This window comes from Carettochelys insculpta, chromosome 7 (genome assembly GCF_033958435.1).
Source record: "Carettochelys insculpta isolate YL-2023 chromosome 7, ASM3395843v1, whole genome shotgun sequence".
NCBI classification, from domain to species: Eukaryota; Metazoa; Chordata; order Testudines; family Carettochelyidae; genus Carettochelys; species Carettochelys insculpta.
Genome location: NC_134143.1, coordinates 29,827,973 through 29,848,639, shown reverse-complemented (window position 1 = coordinate 29,848,639; position 20,667 = coordinate 29,827,973). Strand labels below are relative to the sequence as shown.

General features: G+C 46.3%; 1 protein-coding gene across 6 annotated transcripts in view; it reads right to left on the bottom strand.

Annotated features, from left to right (window-relative positions):
* Positions 1 to 20,667, bottom strand: part of MYPN (myopalladin) — a 179,174-nt gene that overhangs the window by 52,449 nt on the left and 106,058 nt on the right. For all 6 annotated transcript variants that reach the window (XM_075000208.1, XM_075000212.1, XM_075000213.1 and 3 more), the window contains one exon: positions 7,649 to 7,741. In XM_075000208.1, the coding sequence (XP_074856309.1) occupies positions 7,649 to 7,741 (93 nt within the window). The remainder of the gene's footprint in view (positions 1 to 7,648; positions 7,742 to 20,667) is intronic.

Below are 20,667 nucleotides of genomic sequence, written 5' to 3'. Positions count from 1 at the left end.
CCATGTGCGCTATCCCGTCCCCGCCAGTTCCTCTTATCCGCCGTTGGCTGCAGACGGAATCCGACTAGGGTACGGCCAAGTTAGCGTATTCAATGGTTTTTAACTGTTTTCTTTAAAGTTTTCAAGTTCTTAGTCTATTGTTAAGTTAGCCAGTTGCTATTTTCAAAAAAAAAAACAAAAAAACAAGAAACAACAAGCGGGACGGAATTCAGTCCAGTCCTAGTAACAAGCGGAGCACCGGAGGCCAGGAGCCTAGGGCCATTAGCCCTCCTGCCATGGCAGGCTATCCGAGAGGGGGAAAACAGCACAGAGAAGGTGCTAAGTACCCCATTAACAACTAAAAGACTCACCAACAATGGCCTCTTCAGGATTCAAGAAATGTGAGTCTTGCCGAGAGGCAATGCCAGCGTCTGATGGGCACAGTCACTGTATAAGGTGCCTGGGGGAGTCCCATGTCACGCAGAAATGCTCCTTCTGTGCAAAATTAACAGCCAGAGCAAGGAAGGACAGGGAGATGTGGCTTAAAATGCTGCTATTCGACCAGGCCCTCCAGCCAGACGTGCCGGAGCGGCCGCAGCAGGAGGGACCCTCCGGGGCCCATAAAAGGAAAGCTGCCTCCCTCACCCCATCAGCGCAAAAACGGAGGAAAGTCTCCCCAACCCGATCCCTGCCGGCAGCAACAGCGAGCGGGACGGGAGGAGCGCACAGCCCCCAGCCACAGCAACAGCTGACCGGCGGTGGGACGGAGAGCCACGTGGAGGCGGCTCAGCCTCCGATGATCAAACAGCCGCCCCACACCGCAAGCAGGGCGGCGGCTAAACAAGCGCCGGTACCGGTGGCACCACAGGCAGCGGCACTGACCCCCGGGGAACCGGCGGTGCAGAGCGTGCAGGCACGCAGCCTGCAGGCACCGGACGACACCGCCCGCACGGCACCGCCCAAGAGCGTGCCGAGCGCGGCGCGGACGGGGCCGAGATCCCCTGCACGTCAGGGGGCGGAGCCACCCCCTCAAGGGAGGGGGAAGGCTGCACAGAAAACAAGGCACCGCAGCCCCTCTCCAGACAGGGCTGCAGAGTTGCTTTCTCTCAGCCCTCCGCTCATGCTGCGGACTCCAACTAGAAGGCAGGGGTCCCCCTTAGCCTACCTGGAGCCCCCGTCTCCATTTTTACAACCAGCCTTGCCCTGACTGGGACCACCCTCATCCTTCTTGGGGTTTGAGCCACTGGAGTACTATAACAGATCGCTCTCTCCAGTGTCCCATGTCTCTCAACGATCTCGCTCCCCCAGACGCAGGGGGTACGCACCAAGGGAGTGGTCCAGGTCACCTTCCCAAGAACAGTGCCCATGCTGCCATGTTCGTCCCTATCACGCGGGGCACAGACACCACCGGCATTCTACCAGGGAAAGATCCCCAGAGACGGTCCCATATCCCCGAGGGCAATCGCGAACGGGGACAGAGACTCAAGTATCTCAGGGGGAACTGGTTATGGAACCCCGAGATTTTACCTCGCAAACTTCCAGCAAGCGGATGTACCATCGCCAACAGGAACTGGAAGGGTCCAGAGAGGCGTATCCTAGTGGTTCCTCGCTCTCCTCCCCGGACAAGGCTACGGCCCTGGGGGACGTCCATCCTCCAGACGATCTCAAACAGTTTCAAGAGCTGTTTAAAAGGGTGGCCTTCATGCAAGGCATCCAGACAGCAGAGGTGCAAGAGAAACACCATAAACTCCTCAAAAATATGAGACCTCCAGCCTCCTCCAAAATAGCAATACCGCTTGATGAAGCAATCTTGGAGTCCGCCACTACGATATGGCAGACACCTGCGACTATTCCGCCTGTCCACAAGAGAGCGGACAAGAAATACTTCGTGCCGGCGAAGGGCATGGAGTTCCTGTTCAGCCACCCACAACCAAATTCCTTGGTGGTAGAGTCATCGCAACAAAGATCAAAGACATCTCAATTCAAGACAGGGGGAACAGACAAAGATGCCAAGAAGCTAGAGCTGTTCGGCAGAAAGGTCTACTCCTCCTCCACACTACTGTTGCGAATGGTAAATTACGCAGCGCATCTAGCGAACCACAATTTCGACAACTACACTAGGTTAACCTCCCTCATGGACTCGCTTCCAGAGGACAAGAAACCGGTGCTCAAGGCCATCGTGCAAGAAGGCTACGCGGCCTTGAGGATGGGAGTTCAGATCGCCCTGGATGTTGTGGACATGGCAGCACGCTCCACAGCTACGGCAGTGGTGATGCGAAGGGAGTCCTGGCTCCAGACTTCGGGTATACCGAGGGATCTGCAGACAAAGATCATCGATCTTCCCTTCGACACGCAGAAGCTGTTTGCTGAATCAACTGACCCGGTCCTTCATTCCAGTAAGGATTCAAGAGCCACACTTAGGACCCTGGGGATTTACACCCCTCCATACAGAAAGAAAAAGTACTACCCTCAACAAAGACGGTACCAGTACCAGCCACAGCGTCCCCAGTACCATAGGGGTTTCGAGCAAGGGCGACATCAACAGCACCAGCAGTACAGAACTCCCAGGCGACGTTCCCAACAGAGCCGTGCGTCCTCGGGGCAGGGCCAAAGGCCACAAGTTTGACACACAGATCCAGGGCTGCGCCATCACTACCATCGCACAAGGTCATCCGAAGCTGTTATTCCACCATTGCCTCCGACCATTCTACGACCAGTGGCAAAGGATCACCACAGACAAATGGGTGCTGTAGATCATAGCCACGGGGGACACCATCCCCTTCCAGTCGCTCCCACCGCCACTACCTCCACCCAGGCCCCACCTCCAGGAGGTCTCCCACGTAGCGAGGCTCAAGCAGGAGGTAGACCATCTCATGCTCATGGGGGCAGTGGAAAGTGTGCCGGAGCAACTGCAAGGGAAAAGGTTCTACTCGAGGTACTTCCTCACGGAGAAAAAGACAGGAGGCTGGAGGCCCATCTTAGATCTTCGAGGCCTCAACCTGTACCTGCGCAAGCAACACTTTCGGATGATCACAATCACCTCCATCCTCACGGCACTGGACAATGGAGATTGGTTCGCAGCCCTCGACTTAGAAGACGCATATTTTCACATAACTATCCATCCGGCTCACCGACGATTCCTCCGGTTCATGGTAGGCAAAGAACATTTTTAATACAAGGTCCTACCATTTGGCCTCTCCTCGGCCCCCGGAGTCTTCACCAAGACCTTGGCAGTGGTGTCAGCCTACCTGCACAGACAGGGGGTATTTATATTCCCGTATCTGGACGACTGCCTACTCAAAGGGGCCTCGAAGGAGGAGGTACTACGCATGATACGCGTCACAGAAGGCACGTTCTTTTCGCTTGGCCTGGTTATCAATCTGGCAAAATCAAAGATAGACCCCACACAGGACATAGAGTTCATAGGGGCACGCATAAATTCTATTACAGCGAGAGTGTATCTACCAGAGACACGCTTTCGGGCCATCGGCTCCCTCTTGCAAGTTATCACCTTCAGCCCTACGGTGCCGGTTCTGACGTGCTTACAGCTGCTGGGCCACATGGCAGCAGTGACATTCGTAGTACAGAACGCCAGGTTACACATGCGCAGCATGCAGCACTGGCTGGCTAGCGTCTACAAACCGGCAGCACACACTGTCCACAGGGTGGTGTCGCCCACGACAGAGGTGCACAGATCCCTGCAACGGTGGGTGAACCCCAAGAACATGCTAACAGGGGTGCCTTTTCACCAACCACAAATATCTGTTTTTCTCACTACCGACGCCTCCCACATAGGGTGGGGAGCACACATGGGCGAAAAGGTGATGCAAAGACTGTGGTCCTCCACGGAACAGTCACTGCACATAAATATACTGGAGCTCAGAGCAGTGTTCAACGCCTGCAAACACTTTTGAGACCATATACAAGGCAAGTAGTCGGGATCAGTACAGACAATACCTCCACCATGTTTTGTATAAATCGGCAAGGAGGAGCTCGGTCCCGTGCCTTATGTGCGGAAGCAGTCCGGTTGTGGAAGTGGTGCATCGCCAACAATATAACCTTGAAAGCCTCGTACTTACCAGGCGCTCACAATGTGAAGGCAGACCAGCTGAACAGGCGTTTCGCACTCACGCACGAGTGGCAGATCCGTCGCGATCTGCTACGACCGATTTTTCACGCATGGGGCTTTCCCCAAATAGACCTGTTTGCCACTCAACACAACAAGAAGTGCCCGCAATTCTGCTCCAGGGCAGGACTGGGATGGGGGTCCCTGGGGGACGCATTCGCGATCTCCTGGAGGGGCCCCCTGCTTTACGCTTTTCCTCTCACAGTGCTGATCCACAAAGTGTTGCAGAAAGCCAGGAGTGAAGGAGCCCAAATGATCCTGATAGTCCCAACGTGGGATCGACAGCAATGGTTCTCCCTACTCCTGCGCATGTTGGACCGTCCACCGATGCCCCTTCCGGTGGCACCAGATCTGCTCACGCAAGCCCAGGGGTCCATAGTGCATCCGCACCCCCAAGGCCTGCGACTACAAGCGTGGTTAATCCATGGCTCAGCTCCCTAGAGAGCACATGTACGGAGGAAGTGCTACAAGTCCTAGAAAGTAGCAGGAGGACTTCCACCAGGAAGACCTACAAGCAGAAATGGACTCGCTTCACAGCTTGGTGTTCTACCAAACAGCTGGCCCCCCTTTTGGTGCCTATATCTGTAATATTAGAGTATTCACTGGACCTCAAGAGAGGAGGACTCTCACTATCCTCGTTAAAGGTCCACCTTGCTGCCATTTTGGCGTTCAGACACGAAGAGGAAGGGCACACAGTGTTCGCCCATCCCATGGTTACCAGGTTCCTCAAAGGGTTGGTAAACCTATACCTCCCTCGGAAACCGCTTCCACCTTCGTGGAACTTGGACCTGGTGCTTAATGCGCTAACGGGACCACCGTTCGAGCCTTTAGCCACGGTTTCCCTCCGCCTCCTTACGATAAAGACGACCTTGCTTCTCGCAATCACGTCAGGTCGCAGGGTGAGCGAGCTTGGAGCAGTTATGGCAACGCTACCCTGCACTGTTTTTTCCAAGGAGGCGGTGACTCTACGGCTGCATCCAGCCTTTGTTCCTAAGGTTTCTTCAGAGTTTCATATTAATGAACCTATTGTTTTACCCTCGTTTTATCCAAAGCCTCATAACTCTAACAAAGAGGCGCGCCTACACCTCCTGGACGTGAGGAGCTCGCTGTCCTTCTATATAGACAGGACCAAGCCCTCTGGAAAATGGATAGACTCCTGGTCTCTCTCGCTCCCAAATCGAAAGGAGAAGGTCTCTCTTCGCAGAGAATCTCGAAGCACATCGTATCCTGCATAAAAATGTGCTACGAACTCAAGAAGACTCCTTTACTGGCCCCGCCCAGGGCTCACTCCACTATTGCGGTGGCGGCATCAACAGCCTTTTTCAAGGGCGTTGCGCTAAAAGACATTTGCAGAGCGGCGACCTGGTCATCCTATGACACCTTCGCCAAGCACTACGCCCTTCACAGGGTATTCCAAGAGGATACCCAGCTCTCGACAGCAGTCCTCTCGGGGACAAGCTGTACATGATCCGATTACCCACCTCCTATCTTGGGTTACTGCTGGGTAGTCACCTAATGTGGAGCACCCACGGGGACACTCGAAGAAGAAAGAAAGGTTACTCACCGTAGTAACGGTGGTTCTTCGAGATGTGTCCCCGTGGGTGCTCCACCACCCACCCATCCTCCCCGCTTCAGATCTCTGTTTAGTGTTTTGCAGGAGCATCCGAGGCGGTTGGTCAAGGAACTGGCGGGGACCGGATTGCGCACGTGGCCAGGAGCGCGCAAGGGAGCGGCGCGCACCGGCGCATGTGCGGTCTGGCAGAAACTGCTTGGAAGATCCGATCTGCGGCGCCGGGCGAGCCCGACACCTAATGTGGAGCACCCATGGGGACACATCTCGAAGAACCACCGTTACTACGGTGAGTAGCCTTTCTGTATCCCTCGTTTAAGCGAGTACTTGTAAATGAAGTACTCGTTTAATGAGGGATGAGTGTATATTCCCCAGTTACCCATAGTTTCTGAGCTCCTGACAATCTCTTTTTTGCTACATTTACCCTTCCAAGACCCCAGAGAGGTAGGAAAGTTTTACTTTCCCCATTTTACAGACACCAAGTGACTTGCCCAGTGTCATATAGGAAGTCTGTGATTTCTCCCGTGTCTCACGCTAGTACACTAACCACTTTTCCATTCCTTCCTTGGAACATTGGAAAAAGTAAACCATCAAACAAGTATCTTGACCTGAACATAATGTGTTGTATTAGGGAGACTTCCATTCTACACTGGTCACTTATTTGCCAGGCATGGTTTCCCCAAGCACCAGGAATGTCCAGTCAAACTGTACTGGAGGCTGAGTTCCAGTTTCACCTTAATATCAGGGGTCTTTTCCAGCTTTCATTTTCTGACTTTTAAATTATTGTTGAAGATTAACAATTGTGAGAGTGTCTGAGAGTCACTACACAAAAATGTTGTTCTTTGTATATTTAGTAAATGAGAAAATCACAAAAATTTTTATCCCTCAGCCATGCCCTGGCTACACTGCTTTGTAAAGTGTCATGTACATTTGTGTAGCTACAAGGTTTGGGGGTAAGAATAAAGTGTCTGAGCAGGTTATTAGGTTGGGGGTATGAGATCAGAAGTTAGGTACATGGAGTATTTGGAGAATTCAGGAAAACAGATTTACGCTACATATGGATTAAATGGAACTGGAATGAGAATGTGGAGTGTTGTGTCTTCACAGAGTAAGCACTTTGTGTAATCACAATAATCTGAAGCCCTGAACATTTAGGCTATGTCTATACTTGCCTCCTTCTTCAAAGGGGACATGGTAATGAGCCTGATCAGAGATTACTAATAAAGTGCTGCGGTTAATATGCAGCACTTCATTAGGCTGATTCTCCCCGCACCAGCGTTGAAGTGTCAAACTTTAAACTGATAGCATACTGTGTACCCGCTGGCACTTTGAAGTTCCTGTGCTACTTTGAAGTGCCTTTACTCCCATAATTTTGACACTTTGAAGTTACGTGTGAAGAATTAGCCTCATGAAGTGCTGCAATGAATATGCAGCACTTTGTTCGTATTCTCCGATGAGGCTGACTACCATGCTCCCTTCGAAGAAGGGGGCTGCTCTAGATACAGCCTTAGAGGATGGGGATTTGGACAACAGAAGCCAATAAAGTCTTAAACTCTTGGCTTTTATGCATATTATAATAAGAAAAAAGGAAGAGGAAAGCATGGCACCTGAATTTTCCCTCTTATAGTCAATTAAGTTATTACAGTGCAAAGGAGAATCCAGCACAACATGGTTTGAATGGTTACTGTTCTTTGAACAGAACAGTCAACCTCAAGCAATAAAAGGCATTCCATTTTCCCACTTCCAAGTGTGATTGTCTTCACAGCACTGCTATGCTAAGGACCATAGTTTGAGCTGTAGGATTTTTACCTGGGATCTTTGTATGCAAATATAACAACTCTCTAGAACAATGATAAAGTATTTTCTTGTCATTTTTTGTATTTTTTTACTAATTATGTCAAAGACAGAATTTGGAAATGAAAAATCTAATGATAAGAATTACATGTCACAAAGGTTGGAAAACAAGGTTGTACCTTAGATACATCTTGAGTTGTATAGTTGAAGATTGGGGAATCATTGCTTGGTCCCTGATGTCTGTGGGTCAGTTTTTCATCAGATGTTGCTCTCTAGCAGAGGGAAGTAATGGGATTAGGAAAATGGTACCATAACACTCAGAGACACAATTTTAATGTGGAGTTCATTTCAGAATAAAAATATAATGAATGAAGTTTCAGAGATAATGAAATAGTACAACATAATTCGAGAGTCTTATACTTGTTCTAGGTATTTTAGCCCTTTTTGTGCTGATTTTTATTCAATACGTGCTGCTAACAAAAAGAAAGTGCAGTGTATAATAAAAAATTAAAGGTCTTTCTCCTTTATATTGTGCAACCTTATAGCAGAGAAAATGGAGGAAGAAGGTCTGTCTGATGGAGCCATTGAAAAGTCAACCATAGGCAATTTTTCTTTCCCGTGTGTTCCTTTAATAAAAAAAGCATGCGAAAATGACCAAATGTTAATACAACATTCAGATGCCAATCCTGCACTATGAACCATGCTGGCAAATGGTTTTGCTCATACAGCACCCCAGAGATGTCTGTGGAGCTTCATGCAGACACAGCAGTCTGGTCATCCTGATAACTATGTAGTATCATGGCCTTAGATGTGTACTGTTTAAACCTGAAAAATCAGGAAATGCCAAAAATAAAGTTCCTACAGTACAATTAACTCAGGAATGTTGTATGTGTCACCTTTTCTCTTCCTGTTTTCTCTTGCTTTGTTTGTAATTCAATAGATGTGTTATAACTAGAATGATATATACACATTGCAACAAGGCCTAATGTTGCTGTAGGATTCTGCACAAAAACTTTTACTGAATTCAGATATCATAAACTTAAAATGGAGAACACAAATCTCTTGCTGAAATAAGTAAATACTGTAAAATTTTATAGACTTTCGTCCATTTGACTATTTCCTTGTTGCACATGTGTATGTTTGATTTGTTTTGTGTTTAAGATTAACATTAAAGAACAGAAACAAAGTTATTGCCAACAATAATTTTTTGGAATAACTGATGTTGTCCAACAAAAGCAATAGATTTTTTTTAAAGGCTCATTTACATACAAAGTTTAGGGAATGGTGGTTTTGATTGTGACTGACTTGGAGACCACTAAAGCATTTCATGAAGCATCATACAGTAAACTAAATCACGATCACAACTTTGAGTATTAAATCTAGACTGAAATCCTGGACAATAAACTTGCTGAAGGCAACAGAATAAAGTTTTGAGCTGCAACTGAAGGACAAAAACACAAGACTCTTTGTTCCTTCAGCTAGTAGAGACATTTTGGAAAACTTTGTTCTCACAGTTCTTCATAAACAGGCCAGTTCTCTTTGGAATATGAGGTTTGGATTTTGTTAAAAAATGTTCACGACTCACAATTAGGGCCAAACTGTAAAAGGATCTCAGCAGACAGTAGCTTCTTTGTAGACAGGTAGATGAAGTAGCCAGATTTTCAAAGAGTTGTCAGGAGCTCCACGGCCCTTTTGAAAAACCTGGTTATGTATTCAGGTATCTAAGTCGTAGCTTGTGGGCACTGAGCACTCTTTAAAACCTAGCCTTAAGTCTGCAACTGCTGTGGTATATTAGGTGGGTACAGCTGCATCAGTACTAGCAACAGTGAGAGAACAAATAGAACACAGTACAAATGTTTTAAGCAGCCAGTTCCAACCCTGCCCAGAATAAGACTAAGTAATTCATTGATAGAAATTTCTATGGCTGATTCTAGCACCAGTATAGATGTACTGGTGCTAAATTAATGGCTAATAGATTAATTGGTGCTAGAACTGTCTAACATTCTTATAGGCAAAAGGTAACCCAAATCATGAAATAAACTTCCTATTGTCTTATTCACTCACACAGCTGTACTGTTGTAAAGTGTCACTGAGTCACCACTAGTCATCTTAGCTAGTGTATTTATTCTCTACAAATACAGAATTGACCTTTGAAAATCACTACATTGTAAGTGCCTATCCTGCATTTCCCATAAATGTTATCAGTGGAGGGTTTGTGGTAACAATCCACAGCTGAAAAAGTGTATTAAGTAGGGGGTGTGTGTGTGTGTTTATGATAGACTGATGAGAAGAGAGGAAGGAAGGAAGCGTTGTTTATTCCTCGTAACAAAGGAACTGAGACCAACAAACAAAATTAATAGGCAGCAGGTTTAAAACAAACAAGAGGAAGTAATTCCTCACACAACACATAGTCAACCCATGAAACTTCTTGCCAGAGGATGTTGTGAAGATCAAGTGACAAAACCTGGAAAGTGTCCAGACTCCCAAGGCGTTCTGTTGACAGTAAATTGACAGAATCCAGCAATTTTGTTGACAGTCTTATCCTGCTCCCCACAAGGCATAATGCCTCTGTTGACAGAGATCTGTTGGCAGAAAGCCACTCTGGAAGTTCCGTGAGGCCCTCCGTCGCCAGATAGGGCTTCCAGGACACTGGGCAGCCCTGTCAGCTGTGCTTCCAGTTGGCCATTTTGTAGAGAGAGCAGCTGGGAAGTCCGGATGCTTTCTGTTGACAGAGTGGATCACTCTTGTGACCCACTTGGCATTTTGGCTGCGATCTGTCGACAGAAGTTTTGTCAGAACATCTCTTCTGATATTGAGAAATTGGTGTAATCTAGACATAGCCTGACAGAATTCAAAAAAGCAACTAAATAATCAAGGATAGGTCCATTGATAGCTATTAGCCAGTATGAGCAGAAGAGTATCTCTAGCCTTTGGTTGTCAGAAGCTGGGAATGGGCAGTGGGATGGATTATTTGTTGATTACCTGTTCTGTTCATTCCCTCTGGAGTCCTAGCATTGGCCATTGTCAGAAGACAGGATACTAGGCTACATGCATCCTTTGCCATATGTTCTCAATACACAGGCATCAAAAATGAAAACCACCCCCACATGATCAATCCATATGTAGTCAGATAGAAGAGGAAAACAGAACAAACAGAAAAGTGAGGTTGGGAAGCTGGTAGAAAGATTCACCCACATAGTCAAAAGCAGAACAACTGAAATTATTGAGTTAGCAGCGTCTCAACAAACCGTGTAAAAAGTAGCATGACTATTTTCCAGGTGATAAATTCTATGGCTGCATCTACACTACAGCAATCTGTCAACAGAAGTTACTGTCGGAAGAGATCTTCTGGTAAAACCTCTGTCAACAGATCACGTTCACACACAAAAGATGACCGAGAAAGCCATCTACTGCCTGGCTGCTCTCCTAACAGAATGGCCCACTGGAAGCTCAGGAAACAGGGCTTCCCAGTGAAACAGAAGCCTTGTCTGTCAACAGAGCCCCCGCCCCAGGGCATCAACACGGCTTTTTGTTGACAGAAACTGTCAACAAAGGCATTATTCCTCATTGTGGAGTGGCAGAACACTATTGGTGGAAGTGCTGAGTTTGTCAACAAAACCCCAGTTTTGTCAACAACTCTCTCTAATGTAGACATAGCCTATCAGTGAGGACCCTCGTCTGAGAGAACGTTCTCTTTGATCTTGCTTAAACCAAAGGTTTTAGAAAAGACCATAACTGTCATCCATGGACATAAAGCAATAGAGTAATTAGGGTACATTTATACAAGACATAAAAAGCCTCACAACAGCAAGCCTTAGAGCCCAGCTTCACAGAGCTCATGCTGGTAGTCTAAAAGGAGCTGTGTAGAAACGCCGGTTAGAATCTGAGCTTTGACACCCTTCCCCTCTTGCCAGGTCTCAGAGCCCAAGCCCGAAAGTCTACATTGCTGTTTTTAGCCAGGGTGAGCCCTTCAATCCTGAGTGCTGGCCAGCTGGAGCTGCAAGATGCCCACTCCACAGCACTCACACCTCAATGATCAGTGCCTCCAGCCACTCCTAAACCTGCAGGGAGCCCCCAGAAACCCTGTGGCAGGAAGCTGAGCCTGTGCAAGCAGCAGAATCACACCCTTCTAGTTGTACATGCTGGCAGCCACCCCTTGAGCCCTGGAAACATGAACCAGGCTGCCCAAGACCTCTCCAGCCCCTTGGAGGATGTTCTCCAGGGTCCCAAAACCCATCCTGGGAGGCCAAAAAGTGGGCCCCCTCATGGACAGGCCCTGATCTCCAGGACTTCCTGGACCTCTGGGGCAACGAGGCCATCCTGCTTGACCCTAGCACTAAGTGCAGGAATACCACAAGGCACATCTGCCTGGCCACAGCCCTGGTAGAGCACAGCCACCCTGCCTGCAAGGTGAAGGAGCTTCACCAGGGCTACAGTGAGGGCAGGAATTGTGGTGGGGATGGGGAAGGGCTTTGGGCCTGAAGCCCCCATGGGGGGTTCCCTGAGGAGGGTCATTGGGGTCTTTGGGAGAAACTCTCCCATAGGACCTCTCTGATGTTGGCACCATCCACGTCCTCCTGGTGGGCTGGGTCCATGGCCGGCTGCTCAAAGCTGTGGTCCATGTCCACGCCCCACCCCTGCAGGAAGACTTGCCCTTTTCCCTCCACAAGATTGTGGAGGATGCAGCAGGCAGCCACCACTGTGAGGGCATGGGTCTCCCCCATGTCCAGGCTGGTGAGGTGGCAGCGAAACCTCGCCTTCTGATGCCTGAAGGCACACTGAACCAGGTTACACGCTCGGTTGAGGGGGGCACTGAAGACCTCCTACTTTGGTGCAGGTGGCTGGTGTATGGGTGCACTAGCCACAGAATAAGGGGGTATGCTGCATAGGTGCTGTTAAAACAGGGAATAGAGCGTATTTCAAATTAAGCCATAGTGCATCCAATGGCTCTATTTCAATATAGATTCTGTGTGTGTAGACACTGTAATTCAAACTAAGTGCTATTTTGAAATGCATTTTCGTGTGTAGAAGCGTTATTTCAAAATAACCTATTCTGGAATAGCTTATTTCAAAATAAGGCTGCTGTTTAGTTATACCCTTCATTCCCTTAAATGTTCTGAGATTTTATAATTTTTGTTTTCCAAACAATTATATAATTTGTATGGTAACTTTCCAAGGAAATAATACTATGTAAATGCAAATGTTGTGCAAATAGTAGAATATTTTTTATTCATAGTTCCATTGAAATGAAGCTTGTAAGCATAATTCAGTTTAAAGGATGGTTATGACGCACATACTGTAAAATTGACATCTGCTATATCTATTGGCAAAAATGTGTTTTTTCTTCTGCCAGCACCGTACAGCTAACAGAGCTGTGGAGACTGTATTATAGACTATCCCACCGATCATGCATCGTCAAACAAAATTACTGGCTATGTTGTGAATCTAAAATCCTTTATTGGTGGTGATGAATGATGCAGTGGATGAAGCTGAAGAAATACGTCTGGATTATAAAATACCATGCTGAGAACATATTTAGCAAAATTTTGACTTGTAAGATGAACAAATTTAATGTGAAAGTCGTTGTTGGATGATAAATAGGAAACCAAGAAGTAAATTTCATAGAATCATAGAAGAGTAGGACTGGAAGGGACCTCGAGAGGCCATCGAGTCCAGTCCTCTGCCCTCATGGCAGGACCAAGCACTTTCTAGACCATCTCTGAAAGCCATCTATCTAACCTCTTCTTAAATAGCTCCAGTGATGGAGATTCTACCACCTGCCTTGGCAATTCATTCCGGTGTTTGATCACCCTGACAGTTAGGAACTTTTTCCTAATGTCCAACCTGAACCTCCCCTGCTGCAATTTAAGTCCATTGCCTCTTGTTCTATCCTCGGAGGCAAGGAAGAACAAGTTTCCTCCCTCTGCCTTATGACACCCTTTTAGATACCTGAAAACTGCTATCATGTCCCCCCTCAATCTTCTCTTTTCCAAATTAAACAAGCCCAATTCTTTCAGCCTTTCTTCATAGGTCATGTTCTCTAGACCTTTGATCATTATCGTTGCTCTCCTCTGGACCCTCTCCAGTTTCTCCACATCCTTCCTGAACTGCGGTGCCCAGAACTGGACACAATACTCCAGCTGAGGCCTAACCAGCGCAGAGTAGAGAAGGAGAATGACTTCTTGTGTCTTGTTCACAACACACCTCTTAATGCATCCTAGAATCATGTTTGCTTTTTTTGCAACAGCATCACACTTTTGACTCATATTTAGCTTGTGGTCCACTATAACCCCTAGATCCCTTTCTGCTGTACTCATTCCTAAGCAGTCCTTTCCCATTCTGTTTGTGTGACACTGATTGTTCCTTCCTAAGTGGAGCACTTTGCATTTGTCCTTATTAAACTTCATCCTGTTTACCTCATCCCATTTCTCCAGTTTATCCAGATCCTTTTGAATGATGACCCTATCCTCCAAAGAAGTTGCAACCCCTCCCAGCTTGGTATCATCTGCAAACTTAATAAGTGTACTTTCTATGTCAATATCTAAATCAGCAACGAAGGGTCCTGTGGCATCTTATAGACTAACAGAAGAGTTTTGAGCGTGAGCTTTCGTGAGCACAGACTCACTTCATCAGATGATGAAGTGAGTCTGTGCTCACGAAAGCTCACGCTCAAAACTCTTCTGTTAGTCTATAAGGTGCCACAGGACCCTTTGTTGCTGTTACAGATCCAGACTAACACGGCTACCCCTCCGATAAATATCTGAATCGTTAATCAAAATATTGAACAGAACCGGTCCTAAAACAGACCCCTGCGGAACCCCACTAGTTATACTTTTCCAGCAGGATTGAAAACCATTAATAACTACTCTCCGGGTACGGTTATCCAGCCAGTTGTTCACCCACCTTATAGTAGCCCCATCTAAGTGGTATTTGCGTAGTTTATTGATAAGTATATTATGTGAGACGGTGTCAAATGCTTTACTGAAGTCTAGGTATACCACATCCACCGCTTCTCCCTTATCCACAAGGCTTGTTATTCTATCAAAGAAAGCTATTAGATTGGTTTGACATGATCTGTTTTTAACAAAACCATGCTGGCTGTTCCCTATCACCTTACCACCTTCCATTGCTTGCAGATGATTTCTTTAATTACCTGCTCCATTATCTTTCCTGGCACAGAAGTTAAGCTGACTGGCCTGTAGTTTCCCAGGTTATTCTTGTTCCCCTTTTTATAAATGGGTACTATATTTGCCCTTTTCCAGTCTTCTGGAATCTCTCCCGTCTCCCACGATTTTCCAAAAATGATTGCTAAAGGCTCAGATACCTCTTCTATCAGCTCCTTGAAGATTCTAGGAGGTATTTCATCAGGCAGAGACAGGTGCATCCTAGAGGTGAATGCCTGGCTGCGTGGATGGTGTCGCTGGGAAGGCTTCGGTTTCTTCGACCACGGGATGCTATTTCAGGAAGGACTGCTAGGCAGAGATGGCGTTCACCTTTCGAGGCGGGGAAAGACCATATTCGGACACAGACTTGCTAACCTGGTGAGGAGGGCTTTAAACTAGGTTTGCCGGGGACAGGGGAGCAAAGCCCGCAGGTAAGTGGAAAACATGGAAACCTGGGGGATGGGTCGGAAGTAGGAGGGAGCATGGGCAACAATGTCAGAGTAAAAAGAGGGCCAGGAAAAAACTGGGGGGAAAGTTCAAATCAATATCTAAGATGCCTATATACCAATGCAAGAAGTATGGGTAATAAGCAGGAAGAACTGGAAGTGCTAATAAATAAATACAACTATGATATCATTGGCATCACAGAAACTTGGTGGGATAATACACATGATTGGAATGTTTGTATTGAAGGCTACAGCCTGGTTAGGAAAGATAGACAGGGAAAAAAAGGGGGAGGTGTTGCCTTATGTATAAAAAATGTACACACTTGGACTGAGGTGGAGATGGACATAGGAGATGGACGTGTTGAGAGTCTGTGGGTTAGTTTAAGAAGGGTAAAAAACAAGGGTGATATCCTGTTAGGAGTCTACTACAGGCCACCTAACCAGGTGGAAGAGGTGGATGATGCTTTTTTTAAACAACTAACAAAATCATCCAGAGCCCAGGATTTGGTGGTGATGGGGGACTTTAACTATCCATATATATGCTGCGACACTAATACAGCGGGGCACAAACTATCCAATAAGTTCTTAGACTGCACTGGAGACAATTTTTTATTCCAAAAAGTTGAAAAAGCCACCAGGAGAGAAACTGTTCTGGATTTGATTTTAACAAATAAGGAGGACTTGGTCAAGAATTTGAATGTGGGAGGCTGCTTGGGTGAAAGTGATCATGAAATCATAGAATTCACAATTCTAAGGACTGGTAGGAGGGAAGATAGCAAAATAGAGATGATGGATTTCAGGAAGGCAGATTTTGGTAAACTCAGAGAGCTGGTAGGTAAGATCCCGTGGGAGGAAAAACTGAGGGGAAAAACAACTGAGGAGAGTTGGCAGTTTTTCAAAGAGACATTATTAAGGGCCCAAAAACCAGCTATTCCCCTATGTAGGAAAGATAGTAAATATGGGCAAAGACTGCCTGGCTTAACAAGGAGATCCTGCATGATCTCAAACTAAAAAAGGAATCCTATAAAAAATGGAAACTAGGACAAATTACGAAGAATGAACATAGGCAAATAACACAGGAATGCAGGAGTAAAATTAGAAACGCTAAGGCACAAAATGAGCTCTAACTAGCTACAGGCATAAAGGGTAACAAGAAGGCCTTTTACAAATATATTAGAAACAAGAGGAAGACCAAGGACAGGGTAGGGCCATTGCTCAGTGAGGAGGGAGAAACTAACGGGGAACTTGGAAATGGCAGAGATGCTTAATGACTTCTTTGTTTCGGTCTTCACAGAGAAGTCTGAAGGAATGCCTGACATAGTGAATGCTGGTGGAAAAGGGGTAGAGTTAGTTTTTGAAATAAAAAAAGAACAAGTTAAAAACCATTTGGAAAAATTAGATGTCTGCAAGTCACCAGGGCCTGATGAAATGCATCCTAGAATCCTGAAGGAGCTGATAGAAGAGGTAGCTGAGCCATTAGCTCTCATTTTTGGAAAGTCATGGGAGACAGGAGAGATTCCAGAAGACTGGAAGAGGGCAAATATCGTGCCCATCTACAAAAAGGGGAATAAGAACAACCCAGGAAATTACAGGCCAGTCAGCTTAACTTCTGTGCCAGGAAAGGTAATGGAGCAGGGAGTTAAGGAAGTCATCTGCAAGCACTTGGAAGGTAGTAAAGCGATAGGGAACAGCCAGCATGGTTTTGTAAAAAACAAATCATGTCAAACCAACCTGATAGCTTTTTTTGACACGATAACGAGACTCGTAGATAAGGGAGAAGCAGTGGATGTGGTATACCTAGACTTTAGTAAAGCATTTGATACAGTCTCGCATAATATTCTTATCGACAAACTAGGCAAGTCCAACTTAAATGGGGCTGCAATAAGGTGGGTGTATAACTGGCTGGCTAATCGTACCCAGAGAGTAGTTGTTAATGGTGCTCAATCCTGCTGGAAAAGCATAACAAGTGGGGTTCCGCAGGGGTCTGTTTTGGGACCAGTTCTGTTCAATATCTTCATTAATGATTTGGATATTGGCATAGAAAGTATGCTTAGTAAGTTTGCAGATGATACCAAGCTGGGAGGGGTTGCAACTACCTTGGAGGATAGGGTCAAAATTCAGAATGATCTAGATAAATTGGAGAAATGGTCTGAAGTAAACAGGATGAAGTTTAATAAAGATAAATGTAAGGTGCTGCACTTAGGAAGGAATAATCTGTTTCACACATACAGAATGGGAAAAGACTGTCTAGGAAGGAGTACAGCAGAAAGGGATCTAGGGGTTCTAGTAGATCACAAGTTAAATATGAGTCAACAGTGTGATGCTGTTGCAAAAAAAGCAAACATGATTCTGGGATGCATTAGCAGGTGTGTTGTGAACAAGACACGAGAAATCATTCTACCGCTCTACTCTGTGCTGGTTAGGCCTCAGCTGGAATATTGTGTCCAGTTCTGGGCACCCCAATTCAAGAAAGATGTGGAGAAATTAGAGAAGGTCCAGAGAAGAGCAACTAGAATGATAAAAGGTCTGGAGAACATGACTTATGAAGAAAGGCTGAAAGGATTGGACTTGTTTAGCTTGGAAAAAAGAAGATTGAGGGGGGACATGATAGCGGTTTTCAGATATCTTAAAGGGTGTCATAAGGAGGAGGGAGAAAACTTGCTCTTCTTGGCCTCTGAGGGGAGAACAAGAGGCAATGGACTTAAGCTGCAGCAAGGGAAGTTTAGGTTGGACATTAGGAAAAAGTTCCTAACTGTCAGGGTGGTCAAGTACTGGAATAAGTTGCCAAGGGAGGTTGTGGAATCTCCCTCGCTGGAGATATTTAAGAACAGATTAGATAGATGTCTATCAGGGATGGTGTAGATAGTGATTGGTCCTGGACTCAATGGCCTCTCGAGGCCCCTTCCGGTCCTAGTGTTCTATGATTCTATGATTTGCAGACATCTAATTTTTCTAAGTAAATTTTAATTTGTTCTTTTCTTATTTCAACTTCTAAACCTACCCCTTTTTCACTAGCATTCTCTATGTCAGGCATTCCTTCAGATTTCTCAGTGAAGACCAAAACAAAGAAATCATTAAACATCTCTGCCATTTCCAAATTCCCTGTTATTGTTTCTGTGGATTCATTCTTGTGTAATGATATGATAAAATGATAGTAGTAGGGATTGAACCTCTCTGATCTAGAACTCTTTTGTCCAGCAAACTCCGTAATCTGGCATGATTTTAGTTAGCTGGATGACCAAGTTTCCCTTGGTCCCATAAAGTTTGGTTACAGCCGTCAGTCATGGCTCTCAGTATTCTGTGCTTTTATTTGCCCCCAATGTCTTCTAAGAGCCCAGTAAGCAGTGGAAGTGTTGGTATTTTGCTAGAAAATATTGATCTTCTGTTGTCTGGCAAATTCTCTCATTCGGCACCAGTCAGGTCCTGATAGTGCCGGACAAGAGGGGTTCAATCTGTACTTTATATTTAAAGTACAGCACACTACACTTTTCATTCCAGATGCTCTCAAGACACGTGACAAATGTATTACACAAGAATCACTTTCTCTGGCACTGAAATTCAGACAATGCACCGCCTGCCTCAGAAAAATACAATACCACAATATTTAGTAATAGTAGTGGGAAATATGGGTAAAGAAAACATCGAATATAATGTAACTACTAGCCAAGCTCAATAAAGGACAACACTTTTATCCATTCATTACATACTTATCTCTTCTAAACAATATGGCTGGGTCTGCACTGCACAGGTTTCCCAGCAGATCTATGCCAATGAGCAGCCTTGAAATTGCAAATGGCTGCTCATTAGCATGGTCCCATGGCTTATTGGCATAGCTGCGTGAGAGCTCCGTCTCGGCAGAGGGGGGTGCCGTCAGTAAGGAGGCCATATGTATGTGCCCCTGCCAGCAAAAACCCCCTTTGTTGCAAGACGCTTATGCCTCTTTATGGCCTCTTTACTGCTGGCACCCCTCTCTGCCGAGATCGAGCTCTCGTGCGGCTATGCTAATGAGCTGCAGGATCATGCTAATGAGCAGCCATTTGCAATTTTGAGGCTGCTCATTAGAATGGATCTGCTGGGAAAGGGAAAGCTGTGTTGTGTAGACCCAGTCTATTAATTTATCTGTGTTTGATAGAAACTGAATAAAAATTCTTAGAAAAGGACTGTCTGCTGGTATTTAAATAAACAAAAAACATTTCTCCCCTGCTAGAATCTCCCAAGTTAATGCAGAAATAATTGATAAAAAAAATTAAAAATTCTTGTCAGTATTTCATTTGTTGGAAGAAAACCCCTCACCCATGTGGCCATGTCCAGAAACAACTAGATACATTGCCACCATTTCCAGATGGTGATTTTTTCGCACCTGGCAAAAGCAATGGTACTAATGGAGAACATCATGGCTGTGTCTACACTAGCCAAAAACTTCAAAATGACTCTGCAAATGGTCATTTCAAAGTTTACTAATGAAGCGCTGAAATACATATTCAGTGCCTCATTAGAATGCCAGCAGCCACGGCACTTCGAAATTGACACGGCTCACCGCCGCATGGCTCGTCCAGACGGTTCTTCTTTTCGAAAGGACCCCTGCTACTTTGAAGTCCCCTTATTCCTGTCTGCATGGCCATTTCGAAGTTTTTGACTAGTGTAGATGTTGCCCATATGTTTACTGTCATTTCCCTTACAGCCCTACCTTCATTTCATGTTCTGTTTGAAAATCAATAATGGTTTTCTTTGAACCTTTCGCTGAACATTTCAGCTGCTAGTACCTGTGTCCTTCCTTAGTTGTGGAGATATAAAATGTTAGCGACTCAGGATGGGGATTGGAAGCACAGAGTTGGAAACAGTATTCGACTCAAAAAGTGGATTCACTCAAACATTAACTTTTGCTGAACCTCTCAATAGCTACGTCTACACGGGTATGCTATATCGAAATAGCTTATTTCGATGTAGCGAAATCGAAATAAGCTATTTCGATGAATAGCGTCTACACGTCCTCCAGGGCTGGTGCCGTCGACGTTCAACATCGACGTTGGGCAGCACTACATCGAAGTAGGCGCTGCAGGGGAGCATCTACACACCACAGTGGCCCACATTGAAATAAGGGTGCCAGGAACAGCTGCAGACAGGGTCACAGGGTGGACTAGCACTTCCGGGGCAACAGCAAGCCGCTCCCTTAAAGGGCCCCTCCCAGACACATTCAGCCTGCACAGCACACGGTCTGCAGAGCCACAAGCACGCACACCCCGTGGAAGCAGCATGGACCCCCAGCAGCAGCAGCAGCAGGAGCAGCAGCAGCAGCAGCAGCAGCCAGAAGTCCACACACCCGCCCCTGCAGGAGCAGTGATTGCCCTGCTTAGTGCCATGCAGGAGGCAGCTGATCATCTTTTATTTGTGGAAGAGGAGCTGCCCCCAGGAGATGAGGAAGCAGCCCCAGACCTTGCTGCCCTCCGACCCCCACCCCCGCCGCACAAGCCGCCGGCTGTGGAGCTAGCCCACGAGCACGGACTGGTGGGAGCGGCTGGTGCATGGCGAGTGGGACAACGACCGCTGACTCCAGAATTTCCAGATGAGCCGGCAGACATTCCTGGAGCT